Source organism: Typopeltis vanoorti, chromosome 23, assembly GCF_054136105.1.
Source record: "Typopeltis vanoorti isolate ZY-2024b chromosome 23, IOZ_Tvanoo_1.0, whole genome shotgun sequence".
In the NCBI taxonomy this organism is placed as follows: domain Eukaryota; kingdom Metazoa; phylum Arthropoda; class Arachnida; order Uropygi; family Thelyphonidae; genus Typopeltis; species Typopeltis vanoorti.
Genome location: NC_143571.1, coordinates 80429244 through 80448287, shown reverse-complemented (window position 1 = coordinate 80448287; position 19044 = coordinate 80429244). Strand labels below are relative to the sequence as shown.

At 34.5% G+C, this 19044-nt stretch overlaps 1 protein-coding gene across 1 annotated transcript in view; it reads left to right on the top strand.

The window, feature by feature from the left end:
• The first annotated feature begins 295 nt into the window (after positions 1-295).
• LOC150094027 (dopamine D2-like receptor) overlaps positions 296-19044 on the top strand; it is an 88372-nt gene continuing 69623 nt past the window's right edge. Inside the window, exon 1 of the mRNA XM_090412939.1 lies at positions 296-727. Within this exon, the coding sequence (XP_090269065.1) occupies positions 296-727 (432 nt within the window). The remainder of the gene's footprint in view (positions 728-19044) is intronic.

The window sequence follows — 19044 nt, the reverse complement described above, 5'->3', positions numbered from 1 at the left end:
GAGCGTTTGCCGAAACTCTAATAAAAGATCGTCCAAGACGTGGGTTATCTACGAATGCTGTAGAGGACAGAATTGATGGCTACTTCTTAGACAGGCGACCCCAGCGGGAAGAGAGAAGGCCGAAGATGATGGGAGAATAGAGGGGGCAAACAGTGACGAGATTATACTGCGTCGGAGGATAAAACGGAACACATGAATGGGTTCGGCATTCACACCATAGCTGAACGACCGCTCTTTGAAAAACTTTCTTTGTTATGAGTAGGTGGATGGCAAGCTATAACTTGAAAACTTGAAAATGTCAGAGAACAATCTTAAATTATGGACACCATCTTTCTCAGATAAAAGCGCAACAAATCTCCTGGGGATCTTAAATGATACGGCTTTCAGAGCTCCGAATGGCTCCCCTGCAATTGATGGAGGAAAAGAATTTCCTCTCCCGTTGTTCGAGTGCATCTTTTCTACCAACATGTCCGGCTGTCAGTGGACCAATTCTTCCCTTAACGATTCCACACTCATTAATCCCGATGAAACTCCCCCTGACAAGGTGTACTGGGCTTTGGTGCTTGTGCTCCTGCCGTTCCTAGCAGTATTTGGAAACATTCTCGTCATTTTAAGTGTTTTCAAAGAACGTGGTCTGCAGACTGTCACCAACTATTTCATCGTCAGCTTGGCCTTCGCCGACCTCCTCGTAGCTGCGGTAGTTATGCCTTTTGCCGTCTATGTTTTGGTAAGTGACACCAGTTTGCTATAATTTTTTTTTAATGTAATTGATTGATAACCAATGCTCGAATTGTTATTTTTATCTTTTCATTGCCGAAAGGTTAATTTTGCTTTGGAGAAGATACAAACAGAAAAAAGAAAATAAATATTAAAATACAGTTTCCGTCTCTTCTACTTTCATATCTCATATATTAATTTAGCGATTTAGTATTTCCTTTTAACATCTGTATAGCTTGCCACGACGATGCATTCGATTGGAAAGGACTTCGATTCGCATCATGGATCTGAGAAACATATGAAGATTTTTCAAATAAAGGCGAGTTGGTTGATCTCCTACAAAGGGGGAAAATGTTTTCTTCAGTAAACTCTAATTTGCTTTCATAAAAACCACACGTCACTCCAGAGAACATGAACATATTAGGCCTATCGTGATAAGATTAATATCTCCATCACCAAATTAAGTATGATTATCTACGTTAGTTATTAACAGGTCATTGGCCCGTTAAATGCAGATAGAAAAATGCTGTTAATTTGCAGATAAAAATGGGATGTTTACACTTCCTCTTTTCTTCCTCAATGGTTTCCTATTTTTCTCCTTCTATATCTTTTCTTCAATTATATGTACATGAATCGAGAACATTTCAAAACTAGGGAACGATAATGAGAAAAAAAACTGCATCATTTGTACTTCTCTGTCCCACAACTGCATCATTGTACTTCTCTACTCCATACAACCTTGCGGATAACAGAAAGTAAGTTAGAAAAGTATTCACAAAGCTTTATTTTTTTTATTCAACTTTTTACGCTGTTGAATGTGACGCAAGAATATTTATTGCTATTTAAGAGAGGCCTTCAAGTAATCAATTGTTTTTCGTAATCATCAGTGAATGTAGCCATTTTTTTACTGTATACGCCAAAGTAGAACTATGTTCAGTGATTCGATTTTTATGGAATGGTAAAACACTATGGCGATAATAATCCACAGTTGCGAACCATATTAGAAGATTCACGTATTCGAAAACTGTCGAACAAGTACCACCAACGAAGAAAGATCAGATGCCTATTCACATCAGTTGTGATAATAACCAGGAATTAGCTGCACACTTATTATCAACTATAAGATGATTACAGGAATCAATGAAGCTATAAACCAACTATGAATCAGTTACAGATCAGCTTTGAAAGGCTCTCATTTTGCCAGCGATCAGCAGCCAGTGCATGTGTACCATGCCATCAAGTAGATTTTTTTAAAATCTAAATGCTCTGAAATACGATTGTAACACACACTTGAATCAAAAATATTCCAAAACTACTTCAGTGCAGATGCTTTCTAACCATCCCCATACATAGTAATAATAATCTCTACACCATCTCCTTCTGCTGAATAAATTCGACAGTTAAATGAATACAAATACTCTCTGTTTTAGCATAATTTTCGGTATAATCTCGAACCATCAAATATTTGGTGAGAAATAAAACCCAAACCCAACTGAAATATTCACACAAAGTAGTCAGTCATAGTCATATGTTTACAAATTTTTCACTCAGACTTGCTATTTAGATTAAAAAAAACTTCGGATGCAGAATTGCGTACAAAAAATACAACAAATTCAGCAGATAATTAGCTTCTAGGATGTTAAGTGGCAATTTTAACATATCTAAGATAAGTATAGATTCTTATACATACAGCTTTATCGCCAAAGTCGGGTTAGATTTATCATATTTCAAGAGATGCCTTCCAGTAACGATTGTTTGTTGATTAAATTAAAAAAAAAAAAGAAATATTAAGAAACACATTTCTTTAAGTTAAGTACTTTAAAGGTATTTTTTTAAACTAATGGGAATCAACTGTTGAATTCACATCACGATAGCTCGTATCAAGACCCTGGATATTTCTCCTTCCCACAGTGTATTTGAGGAATGCGTTAATATCACTGCACTAGTGATATTTGAAAAGAAGGCGTTAATTATTACACGTAAGCTATGTTTGACTTCTCCTTTCTTCTTTGGTATGCTTACTAGTTATTCAAGCAGCTACTGTTTTCAATCTGGCCTACGAACTGAGTTTGATCTATAAGAGAAATGACACGAATGCATATACTATCTCTGGTAGACAAGATGGCATACACGTTCTGTAACCGTTTATATATTATATGAAGTTATACCCTATCCTCGTGAAATAATTCAAGTTGCGTCTGTGAAATTATCATTGTCCGATTTTTAAACTACTGAATAAAGCACTGTATAAGTAAAGGCCTAAAAATTAGGCGACCCCCCCCCCCCCCCCCCCCCCCCCCCCCAAGACCACTCCCTACGAGTGACCGTCCAACTCAGTGACAGCACAGCTCACCCTATCACTGAGCAAAATCGATCATTTGCCAGGGGAAAGTACAGCGACACGAACCCGAAAGAGACAATGCTGGAAAACACCTTGGAGACTCAAATTGCTCCCTTAAAGCAGAAACCTTAAGGCTGAGCACAAAAATAAAAATACAAAAAAGTGAAATTAAATTAGAATTTAATTTAACCTTTAATGATACATTTCTCTTTAATTTTCTATTTTAAATATATTTAAAATATAAAAGTGTGTATTATAATGTTTATAAAGTAAACAAAAAAATTTATTTGACGTTTCAAATTAATGAAAAGTAATTATAAATTATGAATCCATTATTATTTTTATAGAAAATTAACTAACTTTTTAGTCAATTGTGAAAATTAAGAAGTTTATAAATTTACCAGAATAGAACTGTCGAATAGTTTTGGTATTGAACTACTTAAAAGCCACCCACTCACTCTGTCCAGGAGCCCATATGTTTGTCTTTTTACTATCCTGACGTATTTTCAAACTTGGTTCTCATCAGAGACCAGACAGAATGAATAAGTTCAAAAAAAGTAATCAAACCACTAATAAAAGAACATACGGGCTCCTGAGAAGAGTTCGTGTCTTGTAAACATCACAATACGAAGGCAACTCCGATGTGCTGAAGTGTACTTTTTGAAGTACTATGCCCTCTAAAGGCCAGTTTTAGGCCTAAAGAATTGCACAAACATCCATGTCCATAGTAGGATTCGAACCTACAGTCTGTGAGTTAGAGAGTGAGTTCTCCCAAATATAGTATTATTGAAGCTCCCAAATATAGCGTTGACTGCCAACCAGGCAGTCACTAATAATACTATATTTGGGACCTTCAATAATATTGATTTAGTTATTTCATTTTTGCTTTAAATGGGACTGTTTCCAGTTCTTTAATTATTAAAAAAACTTAAGAAATTATGTAGAATAGTATCATCCATACCTCTAAAGCATAAGTAAATAAAACATATTCTTTTCTGTGATAAAGAATAATGTGTTACAAGACTCCCTCATCAATAACCAGTCTCATACTAAATCCATAATGAATGGTTAACCGTCCTATTCTGAAGGATTTGATTTTGAACACTTGTAAGAGCACCATTCAAGTAACATTACAATGATATCAGATTAAGATTATATATATATATATATATATATATAAATATATAATAAAACGATTCTGATTAATTTAAAGGAAATAGCCAGTTATTGTAAAAAATCAAAAGGTATATATATATATATATATATATGTAAAAAATCAAAAGGTATATTTTGATATATATATATATATATATATGTAAAAAATCAAAAGGTATATATTGATATATATATATATATATATATATTGATATATATATATATATACATATATATATATATCAATATATATATATATATATATATATATGTAAAAAATCAAAAGGTGTATATATATATATATATATATATATACTTATACTTAATTATACTTAACAATATATATATATATATATATATTGATATATATATATGTAAAAAATCAAAAGGTATATATTGATATATATATATATATATATATATATATTTGATATATATATATATATATATATTGATATATATATATATATATAAATATATAATATATAATAAAACGATTCTGATTAATTTAAAGGAAATAGCCAGTTATTGTAAAAAATCAAAAGGTATATTGATTATATTTCATTAGTATTTTAAATTTCGTTTCAAAAATTAAGATCGAATAATTATTTGAATAGCATATTATACTTAACAAAAATTATTTTAATATTTCTTTTATGCTTTGCTCAACAGATACACATAATGCTTTTCACTTGAAGATTCACCACAAATGAGTTTTTTTGTATTGAAAGCAGGTGGCTTCACCAACACTCTGCAGAGCATATATTGCTTTTATATTAAAACGTATTAAAATGTTACCACATTCTGTTACACTAACAGTTTCTTATGCTTGTGTGAAAGCAATTAGGGATATTTTTATTTTAATTACCATTTAATACAATTTGTTACCATTTTTTCCCATGAGATACTTCGAGATAGGCCTGGTAAACTGAGGATGCCCGCCCTGTCTCCTTTTTGCATCGCATAGGGTAGGGTGTCAATTTGCAGATTGGAGAACTCTGATGGAACTGTGTGGCATTAAACGGGAATTGATATATGGTCTTAAATCACTTTGTTTTAATTTGTTTATTTTTTAGAATAATAAAAATAAGCAATTTGATTATTAGTGATTCAAGAAAATTTAAAATGTTTCTTAATTACGCATTCTTAAAAGAACTGGGCGATGGACTGAGTCTTTGACTCTTTATCCCGTCATCTAAATGAAAAAAATCTGCGTGGATGGGGTGTTATTGAGCTAAAAAGTCTAGTCATGGCTGGGTAGCCGCAATAGCCGAGCCTCTGTTAGAACTTCATTGGCTACAGCATTGCCATTCATTACCCTCCCAGGGTATTAATTAATCACCGCATCTCACAGTCGATTCTCTCATCCCCTAATTACGCATTTTTATAATCTGAGTTATATATTATATAAATTTACTCAAAAGTATATGGTGTACAATCAAATTTCAATTATAATTATTATTGTAAAAAATAATTAATTATTTTTAATAAAATACTTTATCATTTTAGATATACAGTTTTATTTTAAAAAAAGAATTAAAAAATATTAGAATAATAAATAAAATATATTGAATGATTTAAATTTTAATTTATTGAAAATAATTATTACTAAATATGAATTAGTATTATCTACGTACTTTGTAGATTACATAACCAGGTAAACACATAAAAATTTAATATAAATTCTAAGAAAACTGTTAGAATTTATATTCACAAAATTAGAATAATTTTTAACGAGATTCAAAATATTAGAATATTTCAAATTTTTCCGATTGGTTTTGAGGAGAGCACAGAAATAGAATATCAGGTAGCTGCTGGACTGGCGTGTGTGAGGAATCGCTTGGACGTGGATTTGATTTGCTGTCAATCATTTGCTAAACATGGGTCGAACGAGTGACATATAGGAAGCTAAGAAGTATCGTATGGTGTCTCTACACAAAGAAGGCCAAACTGAACATTTTATAGGTAAGAAATTGAAATGTTCTCAAGCAAGAGTGAGTGGAATATTGAGACAGTATTCTAATAACCGAAGTTTTCAAAATAATCATTGCAATAGCGGTCGAAAGGTAATAACTACATCAATGAGAGGAGGCTGAGGAATATCGCGAAGGAAAACGCTTCCGAAGTGCAAGTATTTTCACAGGAGATGGAAAGAACTACGTGTGAATGTGTCTAAATCTGCGACGTTGAGACGACTTCGTATATTGGGTTTTAATCACGTGTGCCTAAAACAAAGCTGCTTATAACTATCAAGCAAAAGGTAGCTAGAGTGTATGCAAAGACTGTTGTGTGGTCACGAGGACTGGAAAAAGGTAATTTTTTAGCAATAAACGTACGTTGTGTGTCTCCCATGGTTATCAAGGGATACGTGTTTTGCATCTTAACACGAAGCATTTGATAAAGAATGCATGAAGCGTTTGGTGAAATTTGCAATCTATATCATGGTATGGGCTTGTATGACCTCAAAGAGACAAGGTAGGCTGTGTATTTGTGTACGAAAGAGTCAATTCCAAAGGGTACTAAGAAATTCTTGAGCACTTTATGTTACTAGCATCAGAAGATTTAGGTGATTTCCTTTTTCAGCAAGATTCAGCTTCTTGTCACACTTCCAAGACCAGTACTAGATAGCTCAAAGAAAGAAAGGGAAATCAATGTAATTTCTTGGCTGGCAAACGTATACCAGATTTAAACCTCACTGAGACTTTGTGGAGAATTATGAAGAAACGTCTTGAAAAAGTTGTCCCAAGAGACAAAAATGAACTTTTTCTAGCCTACAGATCATATGATTGGATGAACATACAAATATAAATAAACAACAAGCTTTGATTATGAATCAATACACTACTAAAAAATACCGAATGCGTAGGAACCGTTACACAAGTACAATAGACACATATGGAGCGTGGATGCTGGCATATGGTCAGTCATTATTCAGCAGGTGCATTCGATTGTTAGCAGAGAAATTAAATTCGGATGTGTTTAGAGATGTGATGAGCGACTTCCAAACGTCCCACAGAATCATTCCTTGGTTTCTGTTTAGGGAATCTTGTGAGTGGATTACCACTGTAGTCTCTTTTATGTTGGAGGAGCTGTAGTCTTCTTCAATGTAAGGCATGGAGCTCTTATTGAGCTCACCACAACATTCAATGTTGTGGTGAGTGTTGGAGAGATGGAATGCCAACGTTGAACAGTCCTCTCTGTTATTGTTGACGTCTCCAATATGTTCCTTTTGTCTTATTTCTAAACTTCTGGAAGTTTGTCCTATGTAATTAAGGCCACAAGAACATGAGATAAGGTATACTCCAGGATGTTTGTTGAAATGGTTGTGTCCTTAAGCGAGCGTTACAGATTAGGTATTGTCGTAATGGGTTTGAAGGCCACTTGAATGTCATGAGATTTCAGGTGATTAGCAAGTTTTTTTTCGAAAGTTCGCCAACAAAAATACCAAATAGTTGGAGAATAGAATATAATTCTTCTGTTAATGTTCCTCTTATAATAGAGATCGCCCTCTTTTTTCAGCGTTGTACAATGTCCAATTTTTGTGAAATATGATGCAACAAGGAGAAATGTAAATAACGACCTGTGTGGGTCGACTTACGGTACGCACTACGAGAAATGCTCTCGTCTGCTTTTTTCGTAATTAAAATGTCTAGGAAAGATAATTTTTCTCTATTCTCAAGTTCTAGGATGAATTCGATTTTATGGTGGAAGGAGTTAATAGATGCCAGAAAATCACATTCTTATCATATGATTCTGTGTGACAATTGGAAGTCGCTCATCAGATCTCTAAACACATCAGAATTTAATTTCTCTGCTAACTATCGGACGCACCTGCTGAACAATGTCGGACCATGTACCAGCATCCACGCTTCACGTGTTTCTATTGTACTTGTGTAACGTTTCCTACGCAACCAGTATTTTTTTTAGTAATGTATTGATTCATAATCAAAGCTTGTTGTTTATTTATATTTGTATTTTCATCCAAACCCAGATTAAGCCACTACTTAAACTAGTTAACGTGACGAACTAGTCGGTAACTAGTTGTATCAAATCTTTGCCACCAATAAACCCAGTGTTAGTTCTTTTTACAGGGTGTCCCAAAATTCACGCAAGATTTAAATTTAGCGCCATTTGTGCGGTAAAGTGTTGCCAACGAGAAAAAAGACAGCGTGACAGCTGACAGTTCAGGGTTATTAAAAATGGAGCGCTACACGAAAGAACAACGCATTTTCATTGTTGAGCAATATTTTAAAAATAATGACGGTTTGGCAGCTACAATTCGCAATTTTCGTGCAAAATATGGTCGGAATAGTGATTTAACTTCATCAACTATGAAAAGATTAATTAAAAAATTCAAGGAAACTGGATCAATTAGTGATCTTATACACTCTGGACGTCCTTCTACAAGTCGTTCAACAGAAACATCGAAGCAGTTCGTGAGAGTGTTGCTGAGCGTCCAGGAACATCAATTCCGCACCGTGGTCTTGAATTGGGCATTTCGAGAAGCTCTCTACAGCGTATTCTCACGAAAGATTTGCATCTTTATGCTTACAAAGTTCAATTGACTCAAGAACTGAAGCCTACTGACCACACACAGCGAAGAGAGTTCGTTGAATGGATTATGGAACAAAAACAAGTAGATGCTTATTTTTCGAACAAAATCATCTTCAGCGATGAGGCTCATTTTCATCTTGATGGCTTCGTTAATCGACAAAATTGTCGCATTTGGGGTTCAGAAAATCCACGAGTGATTGTTGAGAAACAAAGGCATACACAACGTGTCACTGTTTTGTGCGGATTTTGGGCTGGAGGCGTCCATTCTTCTCCGAAAATGCGGCTGGTAAGACAATAACAATTAATGGTGCTCGCTATCGCGACATGATAATCCAGTTTTTTGTACCTAAATGGCAAGATATGGATGTGGACGACATGTAGTTTCAACAAAACGGTGCCACATGTCATACAGCCCGAGAAACAATTCAGTTACTGCATGAGTCATTTCCTGGTCGTGTAATTTCCCGTTTTGGTGATCAGAATTGGCTGCCCAGATCATGTGACTTAACGCCGTTGGACCTTTTTCTTTGGGGTTTTTTGAAGTCTAAGGTTTATGCCAACAAGCCCACGACCACCCACGCCTTGAAGGAGAAATTGAGCGCTGTATCAACGAAATTCAGCCACATTTATGCAAAACGGTCATGGAAAATTTCTACAAAAGAGTGCGTATGTGCCAGCAAAGCCATAGAGGCCATTTACCCGATATGCTATTCCATGCGTAACCCTATACTGTATACTTTATGAATCAATAAGAAATTACAATTTTTAATTAAAAACCTGTGTTTTCTATCAAAATTACTTCTTGCGTGAATTTTGAGACACCCTTTATATTACATTAGTTTTGTGGTCGAAAACAATATACTTATCAATAAAAAAGTTTTGTAATTCACTGTTGAGGTAAGATGATGCTATATAATTAAATTAGTTTGTTTTCATTTTGATTATTATATACGCATCAAGAATCACAGCAGTCACTCTTTTTTTTAGCTAGGTTTGTAAATATTTCTCGGAGTTCAGTGTGCTGGTGGCACCACAAATAGAGATCAGAGGCCAAAACAGGATCATATCGTCACACTACCAACTTCAAATTTCCCAGTTAGGTTACACATTCTGGTGAGAGACGTTCACCCGGCATCCGACACACCCCTACATGTCCATCTGCACGGTAGAGGGTGTAGCATGATTCGTCACTCCACAATACACAACATTCCAAGCTTACACGTCACGTCGTACAAGCTCTTTGCACCACTGGAGACGACGCTACATGTTGGTTCGAGTAATGTGATGTTTGCATATTGCGATCCTATTGTGAGCCTTGGTTCTGATTAGTGCAGATTTTTGATCCAGTCAATGCCTGTAACTCTGCATTCAACGTGTGCGCCGAGGAATGGCAGTTTTTATATATTGTCCTTCGTTGTACCCTACGATTACGTTCGGTGAGTATGTGTAGGTCGTCCACTACGTGTAGCACCTTCAGTTAACTCTCTGCGCTTCCATCTCAGTATGGTATTGCTGATTTTTGATCTGTGATGCCCAAATGAATAGGCCTGCAACATGAGCTCCTCTCACCACGCCTCTCTCAAACTGTGTCAAACTCTCTCAAACTTAGACTACTCTGCTTCTCGTAGCCATTTCACCCGAACACAGTTACATTTACTCGCGAGCATCATATTCCTCCAATTCATACCAACTACAAACATATAACCCGTATATGTTGCCAATGGAAGTCCGCTTCCTTTTAATTTAACTTCTGCAGTTTATTAACTTGACACGCCTTAGTGATTTTACCGAGCCACCATTTTGGCCTGCGAGCGACGTTTTCCAGAACTTATAAAACTCCTTTGAGGTTTGCAATAGCCGAAGAACAGTTGAATACCCACGCCCTCTATTAAAAATAACATCGCTTACTTTTTGAATATCTCAAGAATAAAGCACAAATTGATGCTATTGTAAACAGCGCTACCGTTATTTTTTTTACTTTCATTTAAATCAAGGTACAGTCTCTTCGTTATGTTGATTTACGACCCATATTATAATTAATACACTTGCTAAAAGTACAGATATACAATGCAAAATATCTCTGTATGTAGAATATAAATAGGAATATATGCAGGAACATGGAAGGGTGCCACCTCCTTTAATTTCAAATCTAGTGGTATTTTTGATTGCTAGTACAGAAGAAACATCAACTCGGCTGGATGATGTTTTGGAGACCAATGAGGAGAACTCACCAGAAATGCTTTAAGAAGGAGTCAAGGTGATAATACAGGATACAGCAAAGAAGTATCTCTCCCCAATAAGAAGACCAAGAGACCCATTGGTATCAGATTCAACATGGGAACTAATAAAATGAAGCGGTTGGAAAAACAAAGAGACACACGGACTGAAGAATATAAGAGATTACATAGAGAAATCAGAAGAGCCATCAAGCAGGACAAGGAAAAGTTCTATAATAATAAATGTAAAGAGATAGAGTTCCAAATGAGGAGGCACAATTATAAAAGGATGTTTTATTTACTTCGTGACTTAAAGCACAAGTTTAAGCCCAAATTGAATGCCATCAAAGAGAGGAATGGAGCATTACTAACAGAAGAGTTGGAAATCAAAAACATATGGAAAGAATACTGTTAGGAACTGTACAGCAGAGTGGATAAAGAAAATGTGGAGCCCTCTCCCCAGGAAAATTTGATTTGGAACCTCCTCCACTTAGGCATGAAGTTCAAAGAGCAATTAAGTGGCTTAATATCAATAAGGCACCAGGTGCAGATGAAATCCCAGCAGAGTTAATTAAGGCCACAGGGGATGGAGGGATAAGAGTGTTTCATAGATTGATTACAAGCATATGGAAGACAGGATCATGGCCGAGAGACTGGAAGAAGTCGGTTTTCATACCACTTTATAGGAAAGGTGATATGAAGGCATGCAAGAACTATAGAGCTATTAATTTAATATCTCATGAAAGCAACATTTTATTGAAGATCATGCTAAATAGGATTGAGGCCAAAGTTGAGGCAGAGATGCTCGAGGAACAAGCAGGTTTTAGGAAAAGTAAGGGCACCAGAGATCAGATCCTTTGCCTTAGACAACAGATTATAGAAAAATATGAAGAATTCAGACTCCCTTTGGTAATGTGTTTATTAGACTACTCTAAAGCTTTTGACTGTGTTGAGCATGTGAACCTGTGGGAAGTAATGAAAAGAATGGGTCTTCCTCAACACGCTATCATGTTGATAGCCAACTTATACATGGAGCAAGAAGCCAAGGTAAGAACAGCTGTTGGATTGACTGACTGGCTTCAAGTTGGAAAAGGAGATAGGCAAGGATGTTTACTTTCTCCTCTCTTGTTTAGTATATATGCGGAGGATACCATGCACTAAAGCATTGGATGAGCTCAAGACAAGAATTAGAATAGCTGGTAGATTGATTAGTATCTGAGGTATTCTGACGATACAGTACTTCTATGTAATGACATGAGAGAACTAGGACTAATTCTTGACAAAGTTTACAAGATCAGTAATAACAGAGGACTTCTACTCAATCCTAGCAAGACAACGATTATGGTTATCAAAGGAAATACAAACAGGGAAGCTCTTGAGAAACAAGAGAAAGAATTGGAGAAAGAATTGAGGAAGTCAGCAAGTTTGAGTACCTGTAATACATTATTAATGTGAAAAATTGCTGTTCAGAAGATGTCAGAAGAAGATTCGGAATGGCTGAAACAACAGTCAGAGACTTGTCTAAAATATGGAAGGATGGATCTATCTCCATGGGAACAAAGTTGAGGATTTTGAATGCAGTAGTTTTTCCAACAGCGACTTATGTATCTGAGACTTGGAACCTAAAGAAGTCAGATAAGAAACGGATATCTGTTTTTGAGATGTGGTGTTACAGAAAGCTGTTGAGGATATCATACACTGAAAGGCGTACAAATGAATGGGTGTTAGAAAAGATTAGTAGAACTTTAAGGCTCCTTAAGGATATTGACAGAAGGAAGTTAAAATATTTCGGACACATTGAAAGGATGGAAGGAGGACGTCTCAGAACAGTAATAGAAGGTAAAGTTCCTGGAAAAAGAGGAAGGGGTAGACTATCAATGAGATGGATAGATGGTGTGTCTGTGTGCAGTGACTGATCTTCAGAAAGTTGAGGCCTCCAGAAAAGCAAACAACAGGACTACATGGCGAGGCCTGTTGTGGCACATCACCGAGCATCGGAGTGACCATATGGCATCTGTGGATGTCCAGTGAATGTATAGATAGATAGTATTTTGCACGAGAATCAAAACTATTGTATACGTGGTGACCCTTTTACACACACACACACACACACACAAATTGTGAGTCCAACAAATATCTTCGGAATTAGTAAATTGTTTAACTCAACAATTTCATTACCAAGCTGAAAATTGGAATTTCGTGTGGTGGCCAACTTTTTTTTTATTTTTTAATTTAGTTAACGACCTCCACGCGATAACGCGTGATCGGCCGTTTGGTGAGAACTCGCATCGCGTGATCGCGTGATATCGTTCATTGCCAAGCTGAAAATTGGAATTTCGTGTGGTGGCCAACTTTTTTTTTAATCTAGTTAACGACGTCCACGCGATAACGCGTGATCGACAATGAACGTGTTAAATGGCAGTAAAAACCTGTAGCATTTATACATCCTTAACTTATATTTAATAGGTTATAATAATCCATGGTTTTAAAAGATTATACATTTGAGCTCAAAATTAACATTCTTTCTTAATTAATTTGTGATAATTATTTTTAATTGTTTGTGATTAAGTAGGTAGATTTTGCAAAATTCGTAAATCAACCTGTGTAAGATTTTTTCAATAGAAAAATTAGAAATATATATATATATATGGATTTGCAAAGCGTACACCTTTTTCATGATTGTATACGAACATTTCATTAATTCTTGGATCGACTGTCATTAAGAATTGGTAAACGATAGGGAGTGGAAGATGGAAGATAATTAGTCCTTTTTAGGACTTCCAGGGTAACAGAATGCAATGCTGTAGCCAATGAGGTTTTAACTGAGGCTCGGATATTAGCCGCTACCCAGTCATGATTAGAGCTTTTAGCAATAACACTCCATCCACACAGATTTTCTTCATTCAGATGAAGGAATAAAGAGTCAAAGACTCAGTCCATCTCCCAATCCTTTTTAAGACTCATTGAGAATTTTTCTAATTTATAACATACACAGGAAATATCTGTTTTACTTTTATCTGATGAATTTCAGAGCCTCTTTTATACTCTAAAGGCCAAACAGGACGTACTTGAACTCACACCACATATAAATACGGAGTGTGGAATTTCTCAAGACGGCTTTCTAGAATTTGATGTAACGAATTTATATCAAATGCTCCGGTCTTATATTAAATCGCAAATGCTACAAAACTTACTAAAGTTTTACTCTTACCCCGCAGGGAGGAGTCGCTAGTGTGATGAAGGGTCAGTGAAGGCTGACCGTGCTGATGTGATAGATAAAACGGTATATTAAACTAATCATCTGGGAAGAAGTGCCCATGGCCCCTACCTACGCATTACTTGTGTCTGCTACTTGCAAGATAGGCTACTGTCAGATATCTGGAATTTTAAGAGATTCTTTCGACGACCGAGCCATTATTGTTTATGGAGACCTTAGAATTTTATTTATTTATTTATTTTAACGTGAACATGACTCCTACTACGAAAGGTTGCAAATCTATAGCACGTTAGTACAATCGAAAATTCGTTGTCGATATTATCGGGCAGTCAGCTACAATTTAGGAAACTGCTTGACCAATATTATTGCTTTCTTTGTCGAGAATGTAAATTTCTCTGAATTACGAAAACAACAATGTCAAATGTGGTACAATAACAGCAGAAGCAATAACAATAATACTATATAACACCAGCCTACATTATTTTTAATCTATACTAACAGCATTATACTTCCATTTGGATGCAATTCCGAACTTGCAATCTAGAGCTGAGATGAATTTTATATTTTTTAACAGTAAACGACAGTTTATTCTATCAGTTTTTATAAACTCTGACAATATTTCAAGTCATCATGAAGAATTAGGGTTGACTTGAAAAGAGTCGTGATCATAAAAGGCATTTATCTCAATTGAAACCTCTGCTGTTTTCTAAGATCAGTCATAGGAAAGAGATCGTAAAAGAATAGCAGCTCATAAGTTATCCTCATAAGCTGCCTCTGCTTAAATATTCTCCGTGTCATCGAACAGGGTAGAAGTGCTTGTTGGCCTGTCTAGAAGCACATTTTTCAGCTATCAAAACTAGAACAGTGATAAAAGTACATGTATACAGCCTGCAAGGTAAATGTGGTTGTCTAGCTTCGCATAATACGGACGTAGTTGTCTAACATGTGTCAAGTCAATTGCTTGCACATGTTTTAAAACTGGCAGCATTAATAATAGCACCAATAAATGATACGAAGTTTTCTCAATACAGCAATTTAAATGTAACAATAAAATTTATCATTACGTATAGTTTTGCTAAGCTCCAATGCAATTACTTGACATTTTTAGACAAACTTAATATTGTAATAAAATATTTATTTTTTATTTAATAAAAACTTATAATAATAATAATAATAATAATAATAATAATAATAATAATAATAATTAACTTAATGAAAAGTAATAATAATTACTTTTTTATTAAGAGAAAAACATAACACTAAATTCACACAATACTAAAACTAATTTATTTCTAATCGAAGGAAAGTAACACAAATGCGATCTTTATTTTTGGCACTCGACAAAGACGACATCTACCAGTCAAGTACCGAACTAAGTTTAAATGAATCAGATATAAATAATATATTATATATATACTGTATTTTATTCAAATTATAAATATTTAAATTAAATTGCAGATTCATTTCGAGATACTTTACAAATACATATAATTATAAAATAATGCATAAAGTAAAAATAAAAATTCACATTAAAGATGCAATAATTATATGAAAATTAATTAAGCTTTTTTCCACACCTTTAAATTTATATCTTAGTCTAATTTAAGATGAAAATGTGAACCATCCGTTAAATGAAGTTAAATGTACGACGTTTAGCTAGTGAGAAAAGTTGATTTAATTGAGACTGCACATTTATTTGTTGATTTATTAATTATTCTTATTATTGTTATATATTATTGTTATGTACCGTTGTTTATTATGGTAGTCTAAACAAACCGGCTCCATGATTAATTGACCTTTCCTCCTGATCTTTACATATTGGTCTTTATTTCTAATTTGGTCAAACTTAATTTTAATTCTCTTCTGCGTAACTTGTTCTCCATTTATAATTGTCGCAGTTTATCGGGTTTAATTTTTTCCCCAGTTATTCATTACTTGAATCTGATCATAGTCATTCATATGATTTTTTTAAACTTGTATTATTAAGCATTGATGCTGGTGAGACTCGATAACTAAAACGAATGCATATCTGAAGACGATCAGCTAAATTAGATTACCTACAAGGAGAGTGAAAAAAAACAAACGTTTCTATATAGGCTTCGTCCTTATTTTCTGAAGAATGTTCCAGCCAAATGTGATTTTGTGTAGAAAGACAAAAGACATGCACCTGATGTGAGCGATAATATTGTACATTCGATTTTTTTTTTATGTAACACGCTCGACTGCATCGTTAATGGAAAATAAGTATTTGCACATATCGGAAAAATTGGAATCTTAAAAAAGGAACCTTGCTTCATGCTAGTGAAAAAATAGTCAGTATATTACAAATAAAAGTAAGAGAAAGATGTGCTATCATTCACCGCGTTTATATTACCCTTTCCTTTCTCCCTATCTTTTTCATTTTATTATGTCCTTTCCTGTTCCTTTCGTTTATTCAAATTTGATAGAATTCAGTCTCGTCTATAATTCTATCTCCCTTTCATTTGTCATCATCATCATCATCACCACCACCCTTTATCACGCCTTACATATTTATATGTGCAGCACATTTCCATGGTTGGGTATGTGCATATCTGTTTTTCCGCTATAAAGTGTTTATAATTTTTCTAACAGCGAGAGAAGACACCATAGCACGCAACTTGCGTTGTCTGCCTTCGACAGTTTCAGTTAGCAACTATCGACAAGTTGTCATCTGCTTTTATATGGATCTCATCAAAAACTGCTGTATAAAAAGGGAGCCAATATTGAAAAAGCAAGAGGTGGTTGCAATTTAGAAGCTTATTACTTTACTTACATTATTTTTAATGCGTCTTGTTGTTGCTGCTGCTGTTATGGCTCTTCTTGGATTTCAGATGGAAAATTTACATTTTTAATAAAATATCTGATTCTTTTTTTATCTGTGAGTTTTTTTTTTAATTAAATAACAGTTATATTTTTAGATGCGTAGGCAAAACAGTTGACACATAACTTGTCAAAGCAGATGATGCAGCCCGGTTTGGAAAATCTGTCAGTAGAACATACGCAATTAACAGACAGCATCAGAAGCATGAATAAAATAAAGACCCCTTTTACAACGCTATCCTTCGTTTTATTCCAGTTTGGCTGAAATTTCTTTCTTTCTTTCTTTTTTTTTATGTGACTCTCACCCACGAAAGATTATAAACGTATCGTACATTAGTACGTGTGTGGGCTGAGGATTTTTTCTATTTTTATTAATTTTATATATTATTAGTTTTTATTTATTTTTACATAATCAAGTATTCATGTAACTTTTTCAATCCACTTCAGGCCTCAAATAAGCGGGACGCTGGTCTCACAGTCGATGGTCTGAATTTTTCTCACTATTTTCCAAGTGCTTTTCGTTTGAATTGAATTTAAAGTTTCAAGTTTGGCAACTTGTGTTCTATTGAATACCTCTGTCGAATAAAAGTTGGGGAGCGATAATATTCAGCTTAGAACAGAGCTAAAGGAGATCGAATTTTGGCCTCAGTGATTCTATAATAAGTATAAGCAGCGTCGGACTGTAGGACGTCTTTTGATACTAGTCGATGGCTACTTTTGAAATTTTGGAATTTATGCACAGCAGAAATCTTTTATAAGGGAGTTCACAACAGTGAGAGATATAATTGGATAGGTAGCTCCCAACAAAATCAGAATTATTTACTTCATATTATTATTTATGTCGATATGGTTTTAATTGTATTTGTATGAACTAAACGTTAGACAAAGAGCTTCTGTAGCTCAGTTGATTTTGACAAAGTCCTTTGGTTGAAAAAATCTAGGATCGATCTCGTCGTGAAGAACGCAAAAAACGCGAAGAAAATTATCTAATGGTATTCCTAAACATTCGCTATGGGATTCGAACTTGCGGCTGTGGTTTGAAGAGTAGAGACGCTGTCCACTTAACAGGTCAGCAAATGGTGGTATTATTATTATTATTATTATTATTATTATTATATGCGGCTATGCCTTTATTATAAGTATTAATCCACCCCGTCTGTAACACACCATTTGGTGTAATAGGTAACTGACAATTTTGCTCAATACTCAAAAACCAGACGGATGAAAATACATCCCCTTAATATATAAAAACATATTTTACTCCTTAAACTGGAAAAAATAAGGCCACAAGTAACTTGGCTACTTATTCTTTGAGTGAGCTACGGAATCTTTTCTGTTTCTTACAATAGAGAAGATTTATTTTCTGCAATAAATGGTTTTATTTATAAAGCGAAAAAAATTCTGATATTTAAAATAGGCTCTGAATGGAAGTAAGACGATTTCAGAACTATTCATTCAACTATAGTATTACACTCGATTTAGAAAATAAAAATTTAATAACCACGAGAATTTATATTTCGAACATGTCGACGCACAAAAAAGAGTAAATTGAATTGAAATAAATAAAGGTATTCTTATTTCTAATATCTTCCAGTGACTGGTTTCAAGGACAAAAAGTTCCATAACGAAAAATCATGCAGTTTTGTCAAGAAAATCAGTTTTGTAATTTATGCTAAATTACATAACATTACATTAAATCCCCCCCCCCCCCCAAAAAAAAAAAAAAAAAAAAACCAGAAACATACACTCCTCTGCCCAGTCGCGACATTTGCCTATCTATTGAAAAGATCTGGATTGAAATCTCGTTAGTACTTGAGAGTTTTTTTTTTTTTTTAATGAAGATGAGTCAGATGGTCTCATTAAAGGTCTTCTCTCTCTCTAGAACTCGGGTTTTCCATCTCCCAAGTCAGACAACCCGGTCAGAGAATGTAATTGATCGATAGATTCATAAAATTTCTAAAAAGGCAAGCTACTTGGCCATGTCAAACAACTGATCCTTCCAC